Source organism: Haemaphysalis longicornis, unplaced genomic scaffold (genome assembly GCF_048455015.1).
Source record: "Haemaphysalis longicornis isolate Haplotype H1 unplaced genomic scaffold, Haemaphysalis longicornis Haplotype H1 scaffold_20, whole genome shotgun sequence".
Classification (NCBI taxonomy): domain Eukaryota; kingdom Metazoa; phylum Arthropoda; class Arachnida; order Ixodida; family Ixodidae; genus Haemaphysalis; species Haemaphysalis longicornis.
In genome coordinates this window covers 825,835-841,135 of record NW_027526296.1, presented here as the reverse complement: position 1 = coordinate 841,135, position 15,301 = coordinate 825,835, and the positions used below count along the sequence as shown (strand labels likewise).

The following is a 15,301-nucleotide window of genomic DNA, read 5'->3' as shown; positions in this document are numbered from 1 at the left end:
GTTAAAGTGGTCTGGGTATGCTATAGAAAACAGCTTGATTCCTGCAACCTAAATTAAACTACAAAACGAGAGCAAGTTGGTGATAGAAACTCGCCAAATAATAATAAATAAACTTCCTGAAATCATTTTTAGATAATAAAAAGCAATTGAGCAATAGAAACAGTATCAATGAATTCACAAATATCTATCCTAGACTATGACGCTGTTTCGCCGTGTAATAGCAGCAAGAATGCTCTAAAACAGCTGCAAAGAATAACCACACCACAAAAGCATACACACAGAAACACTGAGAGGAGAACAGTTTGAGAACAACATAATTGGGATTTTATTCCAGACACATTACCCTACAGCACAGAAGCAAGAAAAAACAAGTTAGCAAACCACAGCTTTGATCACAGAATCGATAATGCTAGCAAAATAATGCTACAATCCTTTGAGCAGCAAAAGAAAAGTGAAAAAATACTGAAAAGTGACTTCGTGTTGCACTTTGATAGGTCTGTGAATATTAACAGCCCCTACACTTGGGGCTTCTGCTTCAAAGTGCAAGTGTCAAAATGTGCACGTACATGAGGCGTGCATAACACAACAAAGCAACAACGCACCTGTCCCTCTTACATATCTTGCTGCCTGGCTATCACATATACAGGAAGGCGTTTTAAGTTACAAAACAAGGTGACCCGAAACCACTAGCACTATACGGGCTGTTTGTCGTCTGAGGCACTTACACAACTTTTTTCGAGTGAACGTACCATTTGAGCTGAAACATTGTGTAAAGGTTGCATTTCAGGGTTCCATTTCAATTCCAACTAGCTTGGCACCCACACTTGTTATTTAGAAATAGTAAAAATTTTCCTATGCACATTGTGTACTAGTGGTGCCACCTATCTTTACCAAAATCAAAGCCATGATAATATTTCAGACATTCAAGTCCCATCCTTGCTTAAATTTGTAATGATTCACATGACCCAAGCAGCACATTCTCTTGCCACAAATTAAAAAAAAAAAAAAAAACAGCCATGAATTTCACACCTGTTTGTCACCCACAATATCAACTGACTACACCTCGAAGCAGAGAAAATAAAAACTGGGCCTACCAAATAATGTGTTGCCTATTGTATGTGCATGTCTACAGCCAGGCTTGAAATCACACAACCCACCCTCAGTCATTTTTTAACAATGACAGCACACTTCGGCAAAATTTGAGCTAATCAGCAACACTGCAAAAAAGCTTGTTTCTGAGCAGTTCCCCAAAACATGCTATAAAGCATTGCTACCTGCGACTAATCCTTTCCAATTATGATGAATGTCTTCAATGACACAGTCCTTACACTTCCAGCCTCTCACACAGCACACGGAAAAAAAATCATGCCCAAAATCTCAAAGACCTAAGGCTGTAACAACTGAATGTCTTTGGCACCTTAGTACACTAACTTCATATTAAGTGGAAATGTAATGCTAAGAGACAGTTACTCACGTGTTCACAGTGTCTAAACATCCTTGCCATCATTAACACACCTTTTTCCTCATTTGACACATTAACCATTCTGCTCAAGCTAGCACATGAACTCTTTGCTCGCATTAGTATTAACCAATCTTTAACATTAACCTTTAGTACACTGTTTTTGTTCCCATTACACATAACCCCTTTGCTCACATCAGCCTTTCTGTCCCATTAACACATAACCCTTTTGTTCCCATAAACACATAACCCTCTTGTTCCCATTAACACATAACCCTCTTGTTCACATAACACACAAACACTTCAGCTCACATTAGCACATTAACCTTTTAGCCCCATTACCACATAACCCTTCAGCTCACATTAACCCTGTTTTTCTGCATTAACATATAACCACCTTGCTCACATCAACACATGAACCCTTCAGCTCACATAAACACATTAAAACACTACGCTCAAAAGTGCTTGCGGACGCGGTATTCTGTTTTGCCAATTCCGCAGCACGTTCGAGAACCTAGATTACACAACACGTAACAATTATTGACTGGAATAATGCAGCAACCAGTGCTGAAGATTGTACCTGACACTCAGGAACACAAACAATGCGAAAGTTACTCCAACCAAAGGCCGGCAAAGCCAAGGACCTAATCTCACCAACAACTTGTCACAAGAAGGACGTGCTGTCGCTTCAGTGACAAAATTCTCACTACACCACCAAACAGACACGCACGCTACAGTCAAAAATAAAAAAAAATCTCCAAGCACAAAGCATTCCAGTGATTGAAAACTAGCATTCACACAACAAGCAGGCATTCTAACACAATGGCCCCAGGAAAATCTCACTGTTCTAGTACACTAGCAGAAACTAAATGCCATCATGAACAATTCGGACATCAGAGGCACGAAATGGTGGTTTAGTTGAACGAGAGCGTGGATCGCCCAGAAAAAAAAAGGCAATTGCAGCGGGACAATTTCTGCTCCAGCCAAGCTGTGCCTTGACACTGACAATTAATAAGGCATGAGAAATAACGCACCAACTACCATCTGCTTTCTTTACAAACCCTGGCACATCTCTCGTGTAGCAGTCAGATTGGCTGCCATGTGAGGGGTTTTTAAACCTTTTTAAGATCAATTGTTCAAGCTTTAAAGGTACTGCAAACTGTGGCACCAACAGTTATTCAACCGGAGGTACAGAGCCAAAAAAGTTCAAGTACCTTCAGTAGGCACAGAAAGGTCTTTAAGAGTACGCAATTACTCTTAAGTGTTTCCAGGATTACGGAGAAATGCACCGATACTTTTCCATATACAAAGAAGACAGCTGGGAAGAGAAAAGGCACACAGAGACAAGAGTGCCAGCACTCCTGTAGACGTATCATCCCTTCACAATGCTTCATTGTTCTTCTGGCATTTATAGCCATAGTGTCACGCCAACAGCCTTGCCACTCTCTATCAAGTGAAAGATAATTGAAAGATAAGCGAAAGATAAAGAAGGCTCTCCATCAAGTAAAAGTGAATTGGAAGAAAGATCTTCATCCACTCCAAGGCACTAGACCTTTCTTACTCAACCTGCACTAATGAAGCTGGCTGCATTTGTGGAGTAATATTTGAATACAGCGCCATTTCCTCCGGCTGCCCTGAAAATTGCCCCACTATCAGAGTGCGAACTCTGATAAAAGCAGAGATACTGAATTTCAATGCCTAAGTTTTCTTGATTCAAACAAGGCACGGCATGGCTTGCTGCAACAGCTACGCTGGCAGACCTAATATCCCTTTTAGTTGTCCCCCTTTCACTTGAACGCTTCCTTTACGACTGTTGGAAGTAAAGTGTTGAAGAATGGGTAACTATGAACCTCCTCTCTTAACACTCATTATCTAAATACTACAAGGCACACGCACCGTTAATAACCCTACACAGGCACGGTTTGGTTTACTTGTAAGTAGGGGTGTGCGAATATTCGATTTTCGAATTCGATTTGAATATTTCTTGCCCGAATAATTCGATTCGACTTTCGAAACCCAGCATTCGGACTTTCGAATAATTCGACGTGACGAATATTCGGAACGCTGCCAAAGTTGCGGCTAGATTAGTGTGGCCCTTACTGACCCTAACGTCGAAAGGTTTTGGTCAAACAATTGCCAGCAACCCGTTTTCGGCCAGGAAAGTTGTCTTTGAGGTTTGGACATATCCCTCCTTTTCGCCCGCAGAGACGTCATTGCCGACATGTAATTGGATAGTTCCTCGATTTTTTTGCGTCACTGGCGTACACGGAAAGAAAGAGCGACACAGCAGTGTTTAGCGTGCAGAAAACGTTCCTCACATACGGGTTTTTGAAATAATGAGGTGCGTTGCCGTTTTCAGGTCATTGGAAACAAATATGATGCGTCCCACTCGGGACAAAACAAATTACTACGACGACACCATTTTGTGATGGCGATGACACTGACGCTTCCCCCCTGATATTCGGACGTAAAATATCATTTTTCTTTTGTTAATTAATTTTATCACACGACTGTGCAGCCGCAAAATAGCGTATAATTATGGTATTGTTAAATTTTTGTGATTCTGGCCTTGCTGTAACACACTATCATCACCCGTCCTAGACCCTTTCTCGACGCCTATCCATAGCCAATCTGACGGTCGTCGCCGTCGTCGCCATGGTCGTCGCACGCCCGTGATTCTCCTCCGTGCCGTGCCATTCAGCATGAACAGCCACGGTGAAAAAAGAAGTGTACTTTGGAAGTTTTTCGAGAAGGCAAGTCCGTCCTCTGCTATCTGCAAGAAATGCGGCTCCGCGCTCAAGATGCCGGCAAGCACGACAAGCCCACTCTTGAATCACTTGATGGGCCAACACCACGTTCACTACTTGGAGATTTGGATAATTTGTAATATTTTTAACATGACAGTTTGTGATTTCTTCAATTCTTTTTAGTGTATTTACTATTTAGAGCTCAAGGACATGAGCATGTGTTTATTAGTGTCCAACCTACTTGTTCTTCCAAAAAAAGCTTTGGTATTCGATATTCGACATTTTTGTCCACTATTCGACACTATTCGATTCGAATTCGATTCGAGATCAAATTTCACTATTCGCACACCCCTACTTGTAAGTTTTAGTAACCTGGTACTTGATACAAAAAAATGCATTTGGTTTAATTTCCCGACAAGCTTCTGAAAGTGAAGTGCCACATTTTCGAAACTGAAATGCCATTTTTTTCAACACTTGCTGCTGCCCTATGATACTTGCCTGCAAGCACCTTCGGACATTTCCCAAGTCTTTGACACCCTCGGTACTTAGGCGAAGTTGTCGCCTGCACTTCACTATCTATACTCGGGTACACGCTTAAGAACGACAATGGAAGTTGCCTCATCACCGAAGCCGGCTGTTCCGCCATGCGGCGCAAAGAGTGCATTACCGTATTTTCACGTGTATAACCCGCACCAAAAATGCGGAAAGTTCAGTGGCAAAGTGGGGGTGCGGATACCACGCGCGGATTTTCCTTTAGTGCAGCTTCACGGCAATGCGCATTGTGCCGTGAAGCTCCTACGCTGTAACACTGAAGCGATTGTGCAAAACATACAAGGACAAGGAAGAAAAAACAAGGACGAGCGCACTCCAACTTAACCTGAACTTTATTAGTGAATTGTGATTTTCGCCTTGCAGTCTGTGTACTCTACTCGCTAAATATACGCTTTTTCTGTCTACTCAGTAGTACGCGATGTGTTGCGTGAGCAGTAGCTTTGGTGCAGCCTTTCCTGTATCAAATGTTTGGGCAAGGCGCGAGGATTTTTTTTTATTCTTTACCGGTGACCTGAAAGTGGGGGTGCGGATTATATGCAGGGGCGCGTTATACGCGCGAAAATACGGTACTCTGGGTATTTCAAACGTGACACGAGTCGTTTCTATGATTTTTCATACTTAATCTGCTTATAAATTACTGCAGCGACAGCAAACAAATTATGCGAGAAAGAGCGGACGATGCCATGCATTCAGTGCTTTCAAAATGCGCGTGCACTGACATCTGGGTCTATCGCATCGGCGGTTTGATGCCCTAAGTAAGCTATTGCCGTTGTTAACTTGTACCAGAGTATAGAAATTACTAAAGATCCCTGTTCCCTTGACCAATTCAACTGCCGGAAATGTTGCCCTCCCTGCCATCATTCCAGCTTCTTTGCTCCTTCAATGTCGCTCCCTCTTCTTCTCCACCGCAGGGTTGCATGCTGAGCTCCAAGACAGTGCCTCGCGAGAAGCAGCGCTTCTTTGCTGCCCTCCACTGGCTCCTGCTGCTGCTCAAGTAGACCCCTCTCCTTCCACTGCTCTTCTTTGGTTTGCGCTTAATAAAAACAAACAAACGGGCCTTCCCCACCATTTCTGCTGGTCAGGTGCGCAAGTGTGACACACCACCAGGTGAAACTGCACAATGGCGCGTTACTGCCATCATGCGACATGGTGGATCAGCTGCCCATCTTTCTCGGGATCTCTTCCAACACCACCGCTCCTGCTGCTGCGGCCTTCAGGGGTGTCTTGTGCCTTTAGGGGGTTTGTTGGTTCCGCAGCAGTGCACTGCTTTGTTGTTCCTGTGGGAAAACGGACAGGAGCAGAGACAGCGATAATGTTTTCAGGGTTGCAGAATTCATTTTGGCTAGTGACCAGATGCTGGTACTGTACTGTACTGTGGTGAAATGTACTGAAAATAATGTTTTTAAGGGGCCATGCAGACAAATAACGAGTTTGTTTTATTCAAAAGATTTTGTGTTTTATAGTCCCCCCGCCGCTTACCCGGTAGCAATTGATGCCGTCTTCACTGAGAAATTATTCAGTTTAGGCTAAAATTTTGATTCTCCCGTCAAATCGTGTTTTCATGACTTCTGCAATGATGTCGTAGGTGCACACATTGAAAAGAAATTCCAGTGCATCATTACGCTCTGCAGCATTGCTTACCATTAATCCTCCCAGATGGCACTACCATACTCAGCCATGGACTGTTGTCCGCCGCTCCATTGTTTTGACCGTATTTGCACCTGGCTGATTTTTGTTACTGTAGAAAGTCATCGTTTTGTGAAACATGGGGTATGCTCGACAAACAGGGTCACGTAAGACAATGTTGCTTGTGCCAATCGGCCAGTGTCGTGTAAGACAACTCCAAAGCGGCGGACTGCTGTGCACCTAAAAACAAGCATAGTGCGCCCAGTACCAACTGCAGTGCGCATCGGTACTTCTATGCTTACGTGCATTTTCCCAACTTTCGTTGTTCACCCCACCATTCTTACTGCTGTAAAAAGAATGTGTTAAGTGCAAATAGCTCCCTTGGCAAGCTTATAAGCCGTGCCTAATTTGAGTTTGCTTTCGCCGGCTTCAGCACAGCTGGGCGCATATGACATCATAGGTTCTGTTGCGGGAAATGAGCTAGTGAGTTACACAGCTTATTTGAGCGAAGTGTGCGTTAAAAGTGATGTCAGCACGATTCTAACGAGGCAATCTTTCAAATGAACCAAACTTGTGTTTTGTCTGCATGGCCGCCGCTTTAAGCCTGTTAGCCAACCATACACGACATCCCACAATAAAGTGTAGAATTACTAGGGGCTAGGGGGCACTTAAGCCTGCCAATGCGCCTCGAAAGCGAAAGCACGATGGCTTCCCACAGTGACACTTATCGCAAGCTTTTTTTCTGCTACGTCGTGATTGTGTCTCTTTCTTCCCTTTTGTCTCTGCATATTTTGGTGCAAATTATTTCGTCAGACAGACAACAGCTCCCCCAGAATCAGAACTTTTCGTGGTTGGTGAGCGCCTGTTGTGTACTCGCGTACCATCACCTTCACCAGTCAAGTGATATGACGTGGAGTGCCACACACGTTACACTAACTCTAGTAAGTGTAGTGCATGTTAGCGTAGTTAGTGCGTGGTGCGTAGATAGCGTAATGCTGGTGACGTGCTCAGGTAGCACGGTGATGGTGACACATCCACCACCTACTCTGAAGACCCGAGTTCCATTCATGATTCCCATACAAATTACAACATAGCCTGATTTTCTTCTGAAACGAACTGATCTCGTTTATCGAAACCCATCCACATGAGCACTTTCACCCGAATTCCGCCATTTTTGTACGATTTTCTTCACGGCCATTTTATAAAGCTCTGAAGACCCATGTTCAGTTCCCATACGAACTCCAAAGTTCTGAATTTTCTCCTGAAACTAGCGACAACATTAATCATACACATAGGCACTCTGGTACTTTTTGAAAGTTTGCAAGTGTTCTTTTACTTTTAACACCGGCGGCCATTTCCTCTACCTAATAATAATACCGCTTTTTTCACCCAATGGGGTGCTTAAAGGAACCTGCAACACTATTTTCAAGTCTTCTTATTTTTGTTCTAAATGCTTTCAGAATATCACAAACAAGCTTAACAAACACAACCTTAGAACAGGGGGTCACAAGTAGCTCAGCCAAAGCTTCTATAGCCTCACAAGACGACTCGCAAATTTGCTCAAAAGATTCTTCTCTCTTCCCCGATCTTGGTGTTGTTATGGCATTATTCCGAGTGCTGTCATGTCTATTGGCCGGCTTTCTTTCGGATGCGCCAATGAGCACATTCTATAGCTGCTTTAAAGAAAGCCATAATATTAGCAAAGGAGGAACTAGAAGGTGTATTTGCGGATACGAGCAAATCACGCAGTGCCGCTCTTGCCTGTCAATAACTGAACCTTTCGTAGTAATTCGAAGCACGAAAGAAAAAGTAAAAGCATTTATCGAAAGTGTTGCAGGGTCCCTTTAACACTTTCGCCTACATAAAGCACTTCAAGAAGCAAAGCAATCACCTTGACGGCAATGAAGGCTAGACGTACGAATCCACACTAGCTGATGGATGCCCGAGAGCCCCGACCAGAAGAGGTGGCGCTGCGCTGCTGCTGCCTAATGCCTCTCAGTGTCCTCGAAATGCCCACGTAGTTCATCCAGGCGTCAAAGAGGGCATCCGCCGCTCGCGTGCTGGGGGTCGTCTCGGCGTAAACTTGCTTGCGCAGCTTCACCGCGTCATCCAAAAGCCTCAGGCCGTACTGGTACGTGCCCTGTATCAAAAAGAAAAAGAGGAAAGGTTAACTTTTTGAAAAATAAGAAAGTGAAACCACCAAACAGCGAAGTCCACTAATCATTATTCTTGCAGGCTACTTCCTCCCGTAACTCCCAACGAGATGTTACACACACGCACTCACATAAACAAAAATGCAGACTCTCGTTAATAGAACAAACGTTAAAGAAATTGGGAAAGAAAAAAATTTTTCCACGTTAGCACATTTCAGTTTGCTTGTATCTTCGTTACAGCTAATTACTGGTTATAACGCGTCTTGTATTTTTGTCCGTATTTTTGTATGATGTTGTCTTGCCCACCCCCTGTGTAATACCCTCATCTAGAGGGCCTTTAGGGGTACTCTGAATAAATAAACAAATAAACATGCCCTCCATTCCGCCTATTACTTCAAATAGGCTAGAAAATTTCGTTTTGCTGGTTGTTTCTGCGTGTGGCTTCAACAACTTCGGTTCAAATCTTCCCTCCTCTTCTTGTCCCAGTGCGTACGTGAGGCTGAGATGGTCACATACCCTATTTTCGTGCGTATAACCTGCACCAAAAATGTGAAAATTTCAGGGGTGAAGCAGAGGTGTGGATTATATGCGAGGTATTTCCCTTGGTGCAGCTTCACCGCAATGCACGTTGCGCCATGATGCCCCTACAACAGCAATAGCGACTAAGCCACTGTTACCCCACTGACAGTGCTTATTTTGCACAGACAGCTCAGCCTGAAAAAAAAAAAACATATGCGGCAAGTCATCTAGTTACGTAGTCATCTAGGTAAGTTCTTTTGCATAAACAAATGTGTAATGCTGCTTGAGTAGTACTTTTGTGTGGGCAATATGCAGGGATTAATTTTTTAAGTGCGAATGCACTTTATAAGCGACCCTGAATTCCGGCGACCGCCGTCCGTCCACATAGCAACAGCTGCGAGTGCGCGCGCTCCTAGTCTTCCTTGGCAACGGGGGGAGATGGGCGCGCGCTGCCTGGCCGCTGACATGGCACATACCCACAAGGGGGATTGGCCAGGAATCTCCTCGTCTTCCTTGGCAACGGGGGGAGATGGGCGCGCGCTGCCTGGCCGCTGACATGGCACATACCCACAAGGGGGATTGGCCAGGAATCTCCTCGTCTTCCTTGGCAACGGGGGGAGATGGGCGCGCGCTGCCTGGCCGCTGACATGGCACATACCCACGTGGGGGATTGGCCAGGAATCTCCTCGTCTTCCTTGGCAACGGGGGGAGATGGGCGCGCTCTGCCTGGCCGCTGACATGGCACATACCCACGTGGGGGATTGGCCAGGAATCGGGCGTGAGAAGGGCTAGAGTACTGACACGAAATTTCAAAGCTGAGATCCGCTCTAGCAATCAAGTACAACGGCAACACAAATAGGTGTCTGTGAATAAATGCATCTTTCTTTCTTTGTAGTTGTGTGTGTGTGTGTGTGTGTGATCTCTCTTTCGCGAACATTACCGAACCGCGCAAATTCAACTCGTGCATTCGCACTTTCACATTCTTCCCTCGGGGAAATGCAGGGAAATTTTTTTATTCCTCGACAGGAAACAACATTGACTGCTCAATTAAATGGTTATTCCTCCTCCTCCTCCGTGACAGGAAGTGGGGGTGCAGGGGTGGGTTATACAGTAAACCCTCGTTACAAGAGACACTGTTACAAGAGACACTTGGTTACAAGAGACATTTGAATGAGGTCTGTTAGGTCAGATTCCCTATGTTCACCATGTTAGCAACATTGCATACGAGAGACCTTGGTTACAAGAGACATGTTTTCTGGATCCCTTCAGTGTCTCTTGTAATGAGGTTTTACTGTATGCGCAAAAATACGGCAACTCCGTCAACACTGGCTGAATTACTTCACAGTGTGACAACATCACGGCGACGCACCGGTGACACTGACGGTAGCGACTCCTGTCGTCAAAACAACGGCAGCTGAACGGCTGTAGGCACAAATGCCTACAGGTTTGGTCACTGTTGACAGCAGCACTTCCCCCTTCCCAATTGTTTAGAAACATGAAAGTGGGCCTACGCATGCGAAGGAGCAGTATGGCTGCGATTAAAAGGACACTGAAGTGAATTTGTCAAGCTCCCGGTTTTGCTTGCACTGCGTAGACTGGCTCAAATTACCACACTTTTCATCGTTTATCCGGTTGATAAGTCGTTAATTATTTTATAAAGCGGGAAAGAAGAAAAACTAGCATGCGCGGTCTACCATGTGCGGTCTCGTGCAGTAAACGGCCCCCAAACTTTCACAATATCTCACGTCTAACACGTTCGCAGATGCGTAGTCGTGCTGCCGACAGCTGTGCATGTTCACCCAGCGCAAAAAAAGTGCTTCCTGCTCCCTAGTTTCACGGTGTACAGTAAAAGTTTCAGTTGATTTTATACCCTTAGTACCTATATTGGCTTTGCTGACTTCTCCCGCCTTCAAGTGGCCTTAGATTTTCCTACTAGCGAAGCGTCGCATGTGTGTTTGTGCAGCGCTCGTGTGGAGTGACTTGGACACGGAGCTTGATACAGTGTACAAACTAACAAAGTAAAGAAAGGCACAATCTTCCATTCACAAACGTGTTGTGGCTTAGTTTCAACTGAGCGAGCGAATCGCGATGACCCGTCAGCGGCCGGCGGACTAAACGTTGGGCCGACTGACTCGGTCGCGGAAGGTCGGCGAACCGTGCAGTAGCGCAGTCAAGCCAAGTCATTTCCTCCTGACGTCACACGAAAAACGCCACAGAAAATGGGCGAGGGTGCAGAGAGGAGGACAGCATTTTCGAATTGATTTTTCTACTAAATAAATTTGCGCAAACGCACACAGAGTGGTCGAAACATGACCTGGGGACTCCGGACTACAATTTGTGCTAGTAATCCCGCAATGTTTACAAATCCCTTTAGTGTCCCTTTAAAAAAAGACTGTTCCCAATGAGGCAGTTTGCATGCATGAAGCCAGTGCACAATATTTTTTTGGTACTTGTTCGAAAGGCTAGCCGATTTGTGCTGCATGTCAAGAAAAGAAGATTTCTCCAAGTGCACACCCCAGGGATGTTCCAGAATAGGATGGCTGCCAGTATGATGGAGGTCTGATTGAGGTAGCCTACCGGGCTGGTCAGTAACTGTTCATCATGGAGCAACAAACAGTGAGAGAAAAGCACTGGACGAAACAAAGAGGTGCAAAGAATGAGCCACGCCACTAAAATTAGTGATGTCGCCCCTGTCACTGAAGCACGCTGAAGCTGTTGATGGAAGAATAAAAAAAAATAGGCAGGCCAATTGGCTACCAACCACCTTTCAACAGCCACGAGGAAACTGGAGGAGCTCCACTACATTTTATCACATAACTGTATAAACCAGAATATTGGTTGAGATTTTTTTCCACACAAAACCAGCTGGCTGACGATTACGATACTCCCAACTGCGAAATTTGTGGGCAGCGCAAACTGCAATCTTCTCGGTTACGGCGCACACCTGCTGTGTCTCACAAAGTGGTTGCCGCATCAGTGAAAGCACAAAGGCATGCATACAGGGTGTTGCGACGATAATTGGAACAATTTAAAATTTTTTCCTGAGTGAACCGCCGCTCTGTTCGCGCTCAAACTTCACACAAAGGTCGCATTTTGTGGTCTATATTGTTTGACACTCGGAACAACGATGGTACTTGTCTGTGTATTCTGAAAATAAATAAAAACGATTTTCGCCTATGGTAAAACGGCGGCTGATTTGGACAAGCGAGCCAGCGCAAGTTGATGTTGGAACGACGGAATGCACGTTTGGGATTCATGGTAGGAAGGAGCCAAATGGTGCAGCAGGCGATCACAAAATGCACCTAGGAATGAGCTAGCAGAAGATCAGAAAACCCGGGTTTCGGGCTCGCACGTCCAAATCAGCCGCCATTTTCCCATAGGCGAAAATCGTTATTTATTTATTTTCGGGGTAAACAGGTAAGTACCGTTGTTGTTCCCAGTGTCAAACAAAATAGACCACAAAATGCGACCTTCGTGTGAAGTTTAACAGAGCGGCGGTTCGATCAGGAAAAAATTTTTAAAGTGTTCCAATCATTGTCGCAACACACTGTATACTCTGGCATTGCCTCCTAGAGTGTCGCCACGGGGCCGGTGGCTCACAGCTTTTGCCTTAGTGCTTTCACCGTCCACTTTCCTACTCGCAATATCTTCGGTGGCCTCCTCATTCTCTCGGATATCCCAAAGTGCATCACAACTGGAAAAGATGCCTCGCGCTGCTCCGGCGTACCGCCCTCCCTCTCACACTTTTGCCATACTCCCCCAATCCCCCACTTTCCTGGTCGTCCTATCTCGTTTGTGTTCGCTGTCCCCTTAGTTCACTCAGTTACAATGAGAGACGACGGTGCCGTGAAATCACAGGAGCGGGTGCTTAAGTGCCGTGCCTTAAAATTTGCTGAAAATCACCCCTCAACCAGCCTATATACCTAAGGTGACCATATTTCTCGGACCCCAAAGCGGGACAGGGGGGTAAGGAACAATGTGGCACATAGCTTGAAGGGACACTAAAAAAGTCTCAACGAAATTTTTGTTTTAACTGAAAGATCATTGATTTCAGAGTTCTCCCGGCCTTCGTCCTTTGTTCGACGTGCAACGACGCTTTATTTGCTCAGTAAGTAAATAAGTACTGAAGCACGTTCACTCAGCGCTCATCAGACGCAGAACGGTGTACTGAACGGTTTGTTGGTAGTACACTGTAACTTCAAGAAAACAGCTCAGACATTGGGAATAAGCAAGAAACATACAATAGTTTCCTGCTGAGTCCTGTCATGTGCACTCTCTTCTTGAAGTTCCTCAAACAGTTTCTTTTGGCTCTTTCATTACTCCAGCTTTTCATTAGTGACACTGGGCTTGATACCCGTTTTCCACATTTCTGGCCCAAGTCGGGACAAAACGCCGTCCCACAGGCACACTGTGGGACAGCCGGCAAGCAATAGCTGGGCATTTCTCTGGCCAGCAATAGCTGGGCACAAGCCATTTTCTTTTTGCTTAAAGGGGCCCTGAAAGGCGTTTTGAGCACACTAAATGAGCTAGCGCAATCGTTAGATTGTGTCGTCAACGTCATCTGTGCCAAGTATTTATTACTCTTTTACGCGCAGCGGAAAGCTCACACTTTTGTTGCAAAGTTTGTCGCTTTCTTCTCACCATTCCCTTCGTGTTTTTGGACGCCGCCATCTTCACATGTCTACGTCATCGATTTCCAGATGTTCGTCATGAGCTAGACATCCTGCTATTGGGCGGCTTTTTCACGCACTTCCGGCAAAGAGATGAGTCGTCTGCTCAGCGTCGACTCGCCGGCTGATCTGCCAGGGGAGTGTCGGAGTGCTTGAACATTTTACGACAAACGAAACAAGTGTAAACGAACGCTTAACCGTTCGTATTGAATGCAACACGGCCATAACACGACATGGATATTCTCTTACCGGAGTACGTTCCATAAAGAAAGCGTTAAAGCCCCGTGGCACTTTTTTCGTGCAATCGCAGAGAACGCCCTGAGCCGAATGCCCGGGTTTGACGGATACATTTTTTCCACTTCAAAACAATCCAGAGATGCGTTTCGAACGAACACAACGTCACAACATGCGTTGCAAGTCTGAACCACGATTGACAGACAATGGGTTGCCTCCTCCTGCCCGTCGTAAATTCGGCACTCACCTCGCGCACGGTTTGCGGGGACGAACAGCAAGTCACTTAATCTGGCGCGCAAGCCGAGGTGGCTTTTAGCCACGCACACTGCACATACCCTATGCGAGGTTGAGTCGTACGTCGCTCGAGAAAGATAATCCAGACCATGGGAAGCACTATCCACCCGCACAAGCACAACGTCGCATTTCATCGCGAAACAAAGGCGTCCACAACACACACACCATCGCCTCCTGTAATGCCAAACGCATCTCGCACTTCCCACTGGGAGTGAGTGGTACGCCTGCAGTGCCCACATGTCGCGAGGTGGGGCCCCGAGCTGAACCGGGATCACGGAACCGTAACTGACCTCTAGAGTGGTTTGTGCCTTATTGCCAAGGCAACTGACGTTTGCGATTGTCAAAGAAATAACGCTCGCTCCAGCGCGAGAAAGCTCAGAGCCACGGCGGAGCATGTTTTGCCAACGTTGCCGCTCTCCACCACGCGTTACCCCAAGCTGAACTGGTCACATGATTGAAGCGTTTTGTGCACGGGTTCTGTATCGGTTTAAAATGTCTTTTTCACATGCTGCCAGCAGGAATTACCACCGCCACAAAATAAGACAGCAACGTACACCGCGAAAGGGCAAGGCCAGGCCACCGCACACATGCGGCCAGGTTTTTCGTTCGCTTTTCGAGCCTTGAGCGGAGTGCGTGATTCAAGGTGTCAACAAAGCTTTCCCGTAGCAGACGGCAGTGTGAGTAGCGCAATAGCGGAAGTACGTCACTGCCGCGGAGCGCAGCATCATGGGAGGGAAGGCTGGCGCACCGTCACCAGCGGAGAGTAAGTTGAAAGGAGGAGGAAACGCGGTGCGACGATAATGCGCGGTTTTTTATTTACGATTTCTCAGCTAATACTCATCGCTTTAACAAAATTCTTGTGGGAGGAGATTGCTATTACATTGCTTTATTTGGTTACATGTACATCCATGCAACGGCGGAAGGTATTTCAGGACCCCTTTAATTAAGATGACTACTGGCACACAGCAGCAGTTAACCACAGCATTTAGAAGAAAAGTTATTGAGTATGCCAAAATCACCGGCAACATTTCTGCCCAGCACCAGTTT

General features: G+C 45.8%; 2 protein-coding genes across 3 annotated transcripts in view; one reads left to right on the top strand and one right to left on the bottom strand.

The window, feature by feature from the left end:
• Positions 1-5,808, top strand: part of LOC144172285 (uncharacterized) — a 75,696-nt gene extending 69,888 nt beyond the window's left edge. For both annotated transcript variants that reach the window (XM_077701035.1, XM_077701033.1), the window contains one exon: positions 5,670-5,808. In XM_077701035.1, coding sequence (XP_077557161.1) covers positions 5,670-5,756 — 87 coding nt within the window. In that variant the 3' untranslated portion in view covers positions 5,757-5,808. The remainder of the gene's footprint in view (positions 1-5,669) is intronic.
• LOC144172284 (SEC14 domain and spectrin repeat-containing protein 1-B-like) overlaps positions 302-15,301 on the bottom strand; it is a 55,247-nt gene continuing 40,247 nt past the window's right edge. Inside the window, exons 16-17 of the mRNA XM_077701032.1 lie at positions 8,276-8,524; positions 302-6,035 (exon numbers count right to left, since the gene is read on the bottom strand). Of these exons, the coding sequence (XP_077557158.1) occupies positions 8,312-8,524 (213 nt within the window). The 3' untranslated portion in view covers positions 302-6,035; positions 8,276-8,311. The remainder of the gene's footprint in view (positions 6,036-8,275; positions 8,525-15,301) is intronic.